The 12,185-nt window shown below is 42.4% G+C and overlaps 1 protein-coding gene across 2 annotated transcripts in view; it reads left to right on the top strand.

Annotated features, from left to right (window-relative positions):
* The window catches only part of LRBA (LPS responsive beige-like anchor protein), a 1,198,938-nt gene that overhangs the window by 59,862 nt on the left and 1,126,891 nt on the right, over positions 1-12,185 (top strand). For both annotated transcript variants that reach the window (XM_082258080.1, XM_082258079.1), the window contains exon 2: positions 11,514-11,745. In XM_082258080.1, coding sequence (XP_082114206.1) covers positions 11,514-11,745 — 232 coding nt within the window. The remainder of the gene's footprint in view (positions 1-11,513; positions 11,746-12,185) is intronic.

Raw genomic sequence — 12,185 nt, 5'->3', positions numbered from 1 at the left:
TATGTTCCTTTTTCCCACAAATAGCGCTTTCTCTTGGTGGTATTTATTCACCTCCTGAAGTTTATTTTATTTTTTGCGTTGTAAATAAAAAAAAAATTGACACTTTTTGAAAAACAAACCATATTTTTTACTTTCTGCTATTAAACACAGCCAATAAAAATATATATATATATATATATAATGTATGTATGTGTGTGTAAATATAATTAAAATGTTTTCATCAATTTAGACTTGTATGTATTCTGCTACATATTTTTGGTAAAACAAAGAATTCCCATTAGGCGTATATTGATTTGCGCAATAGTTTTAGCGTCTACGAAGGATGCAATATTGCATTCTATTTTTTTTACTTTTACTAGTAATGGCGGCTATCGTGTGTTTGTGGTTTTTTTTTTTTTTTTTTGCGGGCCCGCAATATTGCGGCGGATTAATTGGACATCTGACAAGATAATTTTTGGGACCAGTGACAGTTTTACAGTGATTGGTGCTTAAAAAAAAAATGAACTGTCCCTGCACTGACACTGGCAGGGAAGGGGTTAACATCGGGGCGATCAAAGGGTTAAGTGTTTCCCTAGGGGGTGCTTGCTAACTGTGTGGCGGATACACTGACTGGAGGAATACAGATATCCATGTTCCTTGGCAGGAACACAAGATCTGTCTACCTCCCTGTCAGAGCAGCTATCTGCCTCGTTTACATTGGCAGATCGCTGTTCCACCTCTCCTGGGGATGATCACGGGTGGCTGGCGGACATAGGGTTTGTGATCGCGCCATCTAGTGGCCATTGAACAAAACGACGTACAGGTATGTAATTTCGTGCAATAGAGCCACACTCCCACAGTATATACACAGGGGGCAGTCAGCAGGTGGTTAAAGCCTAAAGGCTAGTAGTAAGAAAATCAGGCGAACATTTTCATCCAACGAATTTTTATACGAAAATCGTACAAAGTGTGTACACCACTTTCGACCAAATTTTCGTACGAAGTTTATCAAAACGCCAATTTTTTTTTCTCTTACTGGGGAAAAAGTGATTTTTCGTTTTTATATGTGTACCATTTTCGTGCGATATTTTTTTTTTTTTTTTTTTTTTTTTTAATTTATTTATTTTTTATAAGAAAGACTGCGCATGATCAGAAACCATAAACAACGAGAAAAAATACTTAGTCGTACGAGAATTTTCGTGCAAATTTTAGTTCATCGGTTCCGATTTGCTGTAAAACAATGAGGAAAATCGGACGATAGTTCGCCTGATTTTCTTAGTGTGTACCCCACTTAAGTTTAGTAGAAAGAAAATATTAGTACAAGGGACTTACTATTAAGTTGATGTGTTCCTCATGCTGATGTGCCTGATCTGATGTATTGATGAAATATTCATTGTATGTATATGTGGGAGAATGTGCCCTGGAAGATCGGTTCCTATGGCTGGAGAGCCTTAGTTGTAGAAGGGCACAAAAGCAGTTCCCAGGGTATGTTGAAGCATTAAAATGCTGGTTGTAGGTGATGAGGAATCCCCCTACTTATCTCCAGTTTATCTTCTGGTAATCTTACGTGGTGGCCATTGACTGACAGGGTACTTTGAGGTAGCATTGGTGTGTCCTGCTAGTAGGAGCTTTGTACAACCAGAATTTCCTATAAATACAACCAGTGCAACGCTCCTAATCAATAAAAAAAAAATAAAAATATACACGTGAAAAACCCTATAAAATATAGTGCTTTAATATCATTTAAAACTGAAATGACAATAAAAGTGCTTGAGTGAATATATGATTATTAATTATTATTAAATTATTATTAATGTGGATGAGCTTATACACAAACTTAAATCAAGTGTAAGAAAAGTCCATGGAATGTATCCGGAAATGTGTTCAGAAGCTAAAGGTTGAATAAAGTTCCACATGCCGTGGGGAAGTTGAAAACTTCATAGATAGCCAGGGAGACACCTCTCATACTCATGCAAGGCTTATCAGAACACTTGTGACCCTCATTTAAAAGTGGTCAAAGTGCTCATTATCTCAATGGCTCATCCTCCACAGAAAGGAAATAATGTTCAACAAATGCCCAGTGATGTTAAATGGCTAAGCAACAAACTTTCTCTGTACTTGTCATAGACTACTCAATTACCAAGTTCAAATCAGCAAGATTGGGGAATAAGCTTTATGCATGCTGTGGAGCATTTCTCTTATTGCATGCATTTACCTTCTACCTGGATCTTACATCGGTCTTTGCTCTTTTTATTCCTGTACTGCTTTTGGTCATGGTAATGGCCTCGCACATTTGATTCCCTGTTGTCACTTGCTTTTATCTCCTTTTTGTCATTATGCATTACATTTTTTTTGTGTGTGTTTTGTAATCAAAAAATTATTGCTTTCAGACAACCAAATATAATACAGAAAAAGAAAACCGGTAATCATATAGTATGTAATACAAATGAACCCGTGCCTTTAAGGAGCAGCGAACTCGAAACACCTGGAATGTGAAAGGCTATATATATATATATATATATATATATGAGTCGCGCTAAGAAGTTTTGATGATGTACTATCTCATAAGTGGACCTCTCAAGCCCCTAAATAATAGGACCAGCACAATGGACACTAAAAAGCATCAACAGTAAATGATAAAGAGATACAGAGTCCTCTAAATGTTCAAACGAACAATAACCGTTCATAAATGTGATGCTTTATATAGATATGCACCCTGGTGTGTGTTATGGATGACACAAAACACTCCGTGAAAACCTCCTCCACATGAAGCCTCTTACCAGAGGATGGAAAGGATTGAGCAGTGAGTAGTTTAGGACTACTACCACCTATATCCAGCAGGACAGCTCCAGTAGACTTCAAATGTAAACCACCAGGGAAAAACTCCCATCAGCTGGAATGGGCTGGATCCACTTTCACCAAATGTATGCATGGGATACAAAACGAAACAAGCCCATAGCATAATACTGCTTCAACTCAATTTATTAAAATGGAAACCGAAATGCACTCACCCATAGGTGAACATTAAAAGCCAGTAGCATATTAGATGACACCAAGGCACAGGAAGGCACTTCTGGTATTCGGGCGTGACACGAGACGTGGATACGGCACCTCCCGAAGCTTTTCGTCCATAGACGTTTTCAAGGGGGCGTGGCCAATGTCTCGTCACGCCTGTTATTTATGTGACCGATCAAAGATGAGGAATAGGCTGCAGCTGGCACTTCTTGTCGTGACCACCCGCCCAGGAAGTGACGCTGTCGCACCATTGCTGAGGAGTAAACGATGCAGCCAAAACAAGAACCGATGCAATCGTCGGACTTCCGGCGTAGTGACACGCCCCGGAAGTGACGCTAGCGCTTCACAGCTGAAGCGCAAACACCGCCGAACCCGGAAGTAAAGAACCGGTGTAATCGTCAGGGTTCCGGTGTAGTGACACGCCCCGGAAATGACGCTAGCGCTTCAACAATGAAGCGCAAAACACCGCCGGACCCGGAAGTAAAGACCCTAATAAAAAAAACAGACCACCCGGCCTACTATTGCATCAATCCAAAAAAACAAAACATAATATCGACCATATTCAAACAGTCACAAGGGAATAATTTAATAGCCTTGCTAATGTAAAAATACAACTAAAAAAGCCAATAATGGATATATACCAACACGCCCGAAAAACGGAACGCCGCTGCAAACTGGTGTCATCCAAACGAACATAATACAAAGATACAAAATATTACAAAAATAATAGCATAAATCACATACCACATGTATAATACATTAAAATACATATTGACATAAAATTGCGCACAAACCCAAATGGGGGCAATTAATATCTAAAATTAATATTTAAAATTACAATGGCATAAAATAGACAGCAGGAAAATTGGTGTAAAAACACCCGTTTAAAACTTATATTAAAACATGAAAACATATGTGGGAATCGTATAGTAGCATGAGAAAAAGGAAAAAAAATGTAAGACATTAGGAGGAGAAACATGAGGATGAAAAAAAACAGGATCTGGTTGTAAAGGACAATCAGTTTATACAACTCTGAACTATACACAAATAGTATAGTTGTAAAGGAGATACCAGAGTTATTACCCATATGCAGCCATCAACGGAAGATGGCTCTGGCAGAACCTTCCCAGTAAAGGCAACAATTACATAGGTATGAGTTGGGGCTGCAACTAACGATTATTTTGTCTGTCGACTAATCGAACGATTATTTTTATTTTATGTTTTGCTTAATTGAGTTCTTTTTTTGATTAGCTAATTAATCCTTTGAATAACAAAGTACAGACCCCTCAGTAAGCCCCCTCCCAGTACAGACCCATCAGTAAGCCCCCCTCCCAGTACAGACCCCTCAGTAAGCCCTCCCACTTAGTACAGACCACTTGGTAAGCCCCCCTCCCAGTGCAGACCCCTCAGGCTCACCTGCGATCACATGATGCTGCTGGAGTGGCGCATGACGTCCCGTCTGTGTGGGACAGTGGGAGGGATCATCGGCGTTGGCGGTAGTCTGCAGCCACAGAGAGTCAGCTCAGTTGATGCGCAGCCACCCCGGGACGTCATGCTGCTCACAGCGGCTGACGTAGAAGTCACCGGACACTCTGGACTGGAGCGCAGCGGGGGCTGGGGGCGGGGCAGTGCAGCCTGCAGCGGCCCCAATCAATGCAGCGGCCCGGCTGGCAATGCAAACGGGGCGTGTGACGTGACATGTTGACGCCTTTCACGCACGTCAACGTATTTTTGTAGTCGACGTAATCGATTACGTTGACGCATCGTTGCAGCCCTAGTATGAGTAATACATTGCAGGACGCTTGCCACTGACACTACATCATCCTAACAGGGTGAAATGAAGGTCCCCTGATCTGAGTTGGGAGGCCAGTCCTCTGGCCCACCATACCCATAGATAAGAGAACAGGCAAAGTTCAACCAAAACTACAACTGGTCTCAATGACACCTGGGATGTAACCTCAAGACCATAAATTGTTAGTGGAGTCATGCAGCCTCCACTAAAAATATCAGGATAGCACATAGCCTGACCATCAGTTAAGTGCCTCCAGTACCTGAAAATTAGGCATTTAGCTGCATTCCACATATGCAGAGTCACATTGCGTTTTATATGATTTCAGAGAGGAGGGGGTAGCGTGGAACAGATAATGAAGAGTGGTAGATTTTAGTTTTTTTACTTATGGACACTTATGACACGGGAAAGCTTGATTATTTTTTGCAGCTGGGGTGGGGTGAAGTTAAAGCCCAACTTGGTCTCCCACTCTCGTATAAAGTAAGGAGTAGTTTGTGACTGTGCCCACAGTAAGAGCTGGTATGTGGGATAATAGATGGGAGGTATCAGAATGATGGGTGCACATGGCCTCGAACTCTGTAAAGGAGTCTGAGGCACGATGTTTGGGGCGTAATTTATTAAGGAAATCCTGCAACTGTCTGCCAGAAGTCTGAGGGGAATTGCCCGTACCTCTGTCTCAATTGATCCAGGGTCAGGATATGCCCTGTAGGGGTAATTTTTGCACATCTAGTGTCTCCGTCCGTACCCCAATGTCGAAAAAATTAAGCTTCTTCACCCGGACCAAACCACGGGTATCCCTCCAGGGAAGCCATGGGAGAGGTTGGGGAGCCAGCTCCCCATTCCTATTCATCCTATCCCGTGTTCTCAGGGTGGTTAATGTGAGAGGGAAGACCCAGGTAGGCAGACCCCTAGCTGTGGCAGGAGTCTAAGGTGCCCCTGCTAAATTACGACCCGCTATTTTTTTTTTTTTCTTCTAAGGGTACCCATAATTTATCAGAAAAATCATGGTGCCAATTAAGAATGTGTACCAGGGCCATTGCTATGTAGTAAAGGTTGATGTCTGGAAGCCCCAAACCCCCTGTCTTCCTTGAGTCTATATAAGAGTTAATAGGCTAGTCTGGGAAATGCGTTTTGCCACACGAACGCTGTGAATGATTTGCGCAAGCGACGGAAAAACGTATGGGGTTAGTAAATGGGTACCGTGTATAAAAGGGCTCCTTGGCAGAATATTAATTTTTAACACAATGTGCCCCAGCCAGGTAATGGCTGTGGCCTGCCATTTTTTGAGGTCCCCTTCTATGGACTGCATAAGCTTTCCATAATTATCAGAAAAGAGATGGTGGTCAGGAGAGATATTGGTACCGAAGTATGCAAGTGTTTGTGATTGCCATGTGAAGAAAAAGGTTCTTAAAAAAACAAAAAACAAAAAAAAAAGACTTTAATTCTCGGTGGATTGTAACAGGCAAAATTTCAGATTTTCTATAATTTTCCCCCGAATGTATGTCCTCAGCATATGCCGATAATTTGTGTTCAACCGAGCCGACACAGACACCTCGCACATCTGCGTTCTAATCTTGCGTAGAAAAGATTCTAGGAATTGTGTAATTATCAAGGGTGAGAGGGGCATCCCTGCCTAGTACCATTACATATGGTGATCGGGGAGGAAAAAGTCCTGTTCACCTTGACCCTAGCCTCCGTGATGGTATAGTGCCAGTATCCATTTCGGCATTTTCTGCCCGAGGCCCAGCCTAGAAAGGGTTTCCTCCAGGTATAGCCAGTCCACCCTGTTGAAGTCCTTCTCGGCATCAGTCGATAAGAATAATGCCGGAAATTGAGGAGGGCCATGATGCAGCCAATGAAGGATATGGATAGCCCTGACAGTATTGTCCCGGGCTTCCCTACCAGGAATGAACCCAGGTGAATTATGGACTTTATGGTGCCTTTCAACTGTAAGGCCAGACCACACAGGGTGCCAGACAGCCACCCACCCACCAAAGGGTGCCAGCCACTCATCGCCACAGGGTCTCAGCCAGCCAGTTCCTTTTTTTTTTTTTTTTTTTTTTTTTTTTTTTAAGCCTGTATTCAATTTCAGTAAGTGTCTTTCAAATTTCAATGGAGATGGATGCAGATAGAAAAACTAAGTGTGGTCTGGGACTATTTCTCCTCTCCATCTCCAGAAAAAGCAGCAGCAGTGTGCAACATGTGCACAAACAATGTAAGCATGGGATCAACTGCAAAAAACAAAAATACGTCCAATCGTTTTGCCCATCTAAGAGTTCATCATGTTGAATTCTATCATGCAGCACAGAAAAAACAAAATGAATCGCAAGGTGAAACATCACTATCCTAGGCAATAATAACAGATGTGTTTCAGAAAAAAAAACAGGTGTCTAAAATCGAATTAAAGATCCCAACTGCTGGACAGAGTAATCAGAGATGATGGTCACTGATAACCAGCCATTTACAATGGTGTCTGACTCTGGATTTAAGCGGTTGATGTTTGTACTTGAGCCAAGGTACACACTGAAGAGTGACAAGTTTTATCGAACTGAAATGCTGGGAACGATTCACCAAAAGGTCGTTGAGAAAGTAAAGGCTATGCTGCAACCAGAGAATGCTGGCAACTCTCTCTTTCACATCTGACTGCTGGTCAGGACAAACGGAATCACTGAGTCTTAAATGCCACTTCATTGACAGTGGATGGACAAGAAGGCATGTGGCGTTGAACACAAAAGTATTGACAGGATCCCACACTGGGGAGTACATAAAATAAATGTTTCTAGGCATGCTAGAAGAATGGGGAATCACCAAAGACCGGGTGATGCTTGTGCTGCGAGACAGCGGAGCGAACATGGTGAAAGGGATGAGACTTGCTGAAGTGTCAGACCTCAGTTGCATGGCACACACCCTCCAACTTGTGGTAAATGATGGTCTGTCATACTAGAGGTTTGCTTGACATAATTAGCATGCTGAAGAGGTGCGCAGGCTATTTCCACCATTCAATCCTTGCCAAGAAGCGACTGAGGTGGATTCAGGAAGGCCTTGGCCTACCCAAAAACAACTTAATTGTTCCAACATGATGGAACTCAACACTTGACATGCTACAAAGAATGCTGGAGCATAAGCGAGCTCATACCATATGTTCAGGTGAATATGGAGGATCTAGTTGTCCTACTGCTGATCAGTGGGACGTCATTGAAACCCTCATGCTCATAGAGGAAGTGACACTGGAGGTGAGTCATTACGACTCATCTCTGTAATCTGTCATCCCATGTGTGAGAGTGCTGAAGATGCTTCTACAACAGAATGAAGGACCCAACACAGGTGGCACTAAAACATGTAGGCAGGCCATGAGGGACAGCCTCGCCAAACGTTTTGAGAAACATGAAAAGAAGAAAAATGTTATGCTTGCATGTCTTTTGGATCCTCGTTACAAGAACCATCCTTTCTCTTCTAATCAAGAGAAAAACAATGTCTGACAGAAGATATTTAACAAGAAGTGCACGAGGTTCCTGACGAAAAGAAAAGTAAAGAGAAGGTTTCTAATGTGGAAGAGCAGGATGCTTCAAAAAGAGAAATATGTAAGACAACGGACAGAAAAACTTCTTTGTGGTCAAATAGATGCCATGTTCAGTGTTGGGGCCTCATGTGGAGGATTCTTTTTTAAAATTCTATGACAATACACGAGAAGTCCTGTGATAGAGTTGTCGTGAACCACCAGCCTATGCACATGACAGACTTTTTTTTTTTTTTCTTTCCGAAGGGCCTGTACTAGGAGACACCCACACTTGTTTCCAAAGTCAAAAATTGTGAGCAGAAAACCGAGGCCTGTTCCCTGCCCTACGCTCCAAACATTCTGTCACATTAAACTGTCAGTTTTTTGAGCCTGGTGCCATGAGTGATCAGTACTCTGTGAATCACAGCCTTGTGGCCTTCCTAAAGCTATTGTGCTGAGATCTCGTCAGTGGAATTTAACTTGAAATAGGATTTGAGTGAGGATTCCAGGTCTCCCAACACCTCGCTATCATCTAATAAACTTTATTAAGCCGCCATGTCCAGTCTCTTGTTCCAAGGTCTAAAAGAGAGATTGTAAGAAATACGGGAGCATAGTCAGAAATTTTTATCTGCCTAATGGAGGCATCAACCAGGCTGTGGAGATGCTACTGATCAAGATAGAGGAGATCCAGCCTAGAATCGGAGTTAGAGTAATAACTAAAATCATTCTCAGAGGTATGTTTTGCCCCCCAGCTATCCACCAGATGCAATGAGCACAGTAGTTTCTGAAAGTGTTTCTTAGCCTTAAAAGAAAATGGCGATCTCCCAGATGAAGTATCCATCTGGAGATGCAGAGGCAGGTTAAAATCTCCTCCCATAATTAAGAGGCCTTCTTTAAACACAGCTTTCTCTCTACAGAAATATTTTAACGGTACGTATGTTTGTGGCATAGATGTAACAATATGGAACCTCCTAAGCAGGTCTGGCCAGGTAGGTGCATACAAAAAACAGCTAATAAAGAATTATTCGTTAACCCAGAGGGATATTCAACCAAAATAAGCTACCTTAGGTCATATACCCAGTAAATGTTAGTTGTAAATCTTGTGACTTGTAGGTAGGGTGGCATATCAGATGGGCAGACGGGGAGTGGCAGAAGAACAGGAGTTATCCTGTAAGAAAAGTAGCTCAGGAAGTAAGCTCCCAGCACTACCACTACTGCCCATCCTCACTCAAGTCCTAACAGGGTTAGTATTGTTAAGTCAGTTGTGCCATAAGCCACCCTCTTCAGCAATCATACATAACCAACATTGTAGGTTTAAAGGTAGGAAAAAGACACCCAAGTTTTGTGGACAGGAGTTTTATGAAAAGTAGCAGAACAAGAGGCAAGGTCAGCCATCCCTTGCTGCGGCATCCGTGGGGGCTCGTTTTCTAGCACGTTTGTGTCGACTAGGCCGTCGAGGGGCGGGTTCCCATCGCCCTGGACCCGAGAGGATTGGGATGTCCATCACAAATTGGCAGTCCTCAAAGTCCACTTGCAGCAGGGAAAGAATATCCAGGAATTTAGGAAGATTATCTTTGTTGCGGAGCGTCACCTTTCCCCATTAAGTGGTTAAACTGAACTCATTTAGAGACTGAAGTTCATCCCTTTGATCTAAAAGAACAAAATTATACATAGTTTCTCTGATCTCTCAACGCTTAGTAATGTTGTGATCATATTTTCCTGGCTTTTTTTTTTTTTTTTTTTTTGGACCGCTGCCAGCTGTGAGCAGGGGGAGGCTCTGCACTGAATCATGGAAATGCCAGATTAAGTTAGTGGGGGGGGCGGGGGTTGAATCGAAATTCCGAAATTAATCGTGCAGCTTGATTGAGAATGAAATTCCACTTTAAAGGGATTCAAGTGTTAATTTTTAACACCTTTTCTGCATTAAAGCAGGATAGCCAGAACGAGCAATCTCATGCGTGTAGGGCAGCCCATTCAGTTTCTCATGCCAAAGAAAAACATTTTGGGGCCCTGAGCCAGGCACATTTCTACATACACTTTTTGTCACGTGCGCCGATTCTGCCCAAAACACCTAATCCCCCAAATATGAACGGGGCCGAAGTCTGTTGTTTCAGCACAACAAGCCGTCCTGCAGATGTCGCAGTTACAGGGTTAAGACCAACCATTTATTACTGAAAGGGGTACTTTAAAATCATTGTTTATGTGAAACCTTTTATCCAAAAAGGGGAAAAAAACTGTTTTCTGTAATTGCTTATAAAGTGTTATCTGAAGTTCAGCTTCAATTTGTTAGTGAATCTAAATCTGCTAGTGCATCTAACATTCTCCTCCCCCCCACAGACAAACAATGCTGCTATCTAAAGGTTGCCCCTGTGCTCCCTCACCCATAGTAGGGGCACTTTATTGGTGTGTTGCTGGCAGATCATCAGGTGTCAAAACACCCCATCAAATGTCCCCCCCCCCCCCCCCCTACACACTTACTTGGCTTCTTATTGTTTAAGTACTGTTCTATCTGCAGCACCGCTCTCTATATCCTAGGCTCACAGGAGACACAAACCGCAGTGGAAGCCATAGGCACCTGCTGTTGTCAGTCAAGTCCTGTGGGGAGGCATGGCAGAGTCAGGCAATGTGTCTGTGGAATGCTTGCAATTGGGTGCCTCTTTAGCAGCCGGCTTGCTGAGGGGGCACTTGGCAGAAGGAGCGGACAGTGCTGGTGGTGAACTCGGAGAGAGGTTAGTGGCCAATCTGTGCAATATTGTTGTACAAAGCAGTTGGGTATAACCTCTTTCTTTTTTTAATGAAACAAATAGACTTTAATATCACTTTAACGTGTATATCACTTTAACGTGTATATAAACTAAAACGTAAAAAAAATTATATTATTGCAGTTTACCAATTCTTAGTGTGGTGGTTACATTCATTCCAGTCCCCCACCCCACTAAGCTTTATTTTTACCTGGTAATCCTGCAAATAACACAGTTCCTGTCCCTGGATTTCTGTGTCATTCTTTCACTTACTTACCTGTGAAGGCAGCCAGACTTGTTACCCTGGGCTGCCCTCCTGATCTGGACCACAAACCTGTCCATTTCTCTATCCTAATGGGGGAAGGCCATTTGGTAGTTTACAGAAGATGGCTGGGGATCCTATTTAGTAGTAGTATTTTTGTAATCGTTCAGTTGCCCATTGCTTTTTAATAGAATGAATCATTAAAGCTTTATATCTTTTTTTTCTTTACAGCTTGTAGGAGGACAGTTTGATCTTGAGATGAATTTCATCATTCAGGAAGGAGACAGCATTATCTGCATGGTTGAGTTGTTGGACAAATGTGATGTCACCTGCCAAGCAGAAATCTGGAGCATCTTTACCGCCATTCTGAAGAAGAGCATTCGCAATCTATTAGTCTGCACAGAAGTTGGTTTGGTTGAACTGGTTTTAAACAGAATTGATAAAGTTGACAGCATGATAGCAGGTAATGTGCCTTTTTTTTTTTTTTAGAATTTTTATTTTAGTTTTTTTTAAAGCAAGGGGAAAAAAGCACAAAAGTGACAATTTATAAACTACAGCTGCATTCATCTTAACTTGTACAAAAGGAGAAAAAACAACTCTAGAGAAACATATATAATAATGCTTATTGGCATTCATAGATTCTCTAGCTATCAGAAAACAACTCATAGATACTCTCAAGTGAGTGATACCTTCTTGTGCAGGAACAGTATAACCTTCGCACTGCCGCCCAAGCTGTGGGTATGGTAGCAGGGCTTGTGGGTATGGTAGCAGGGCTTGAGGCCCCCCCCCCCCCCCCCCCCACCGTGACTTGCAATACATGTGCCATTTTTAAGTCACAGCGGAGGGGCTGATGCGCTTTGGTCAAGAACCGGAAAACCCCGCCAAACATAGATGCAAAGATGG

The sequence above is a fragment of the Pelophylax lessonae genome, assembly GCF_965119305.1.
Source record: "Pelophylax lessonae genome assembly, chromosome: 1".
Taxonomy (NCBI): domain Eukaryota; kingdom Metazoa; phylum Chordata; class Amphibia; order Anura; family Ranidae; genus Pelophylax; species Pelophylax lessonae.
Note: the sequence above shows the minus strand (reverse complement) of the source record. Positions and strands in the feature narration are given on the sequence as shown.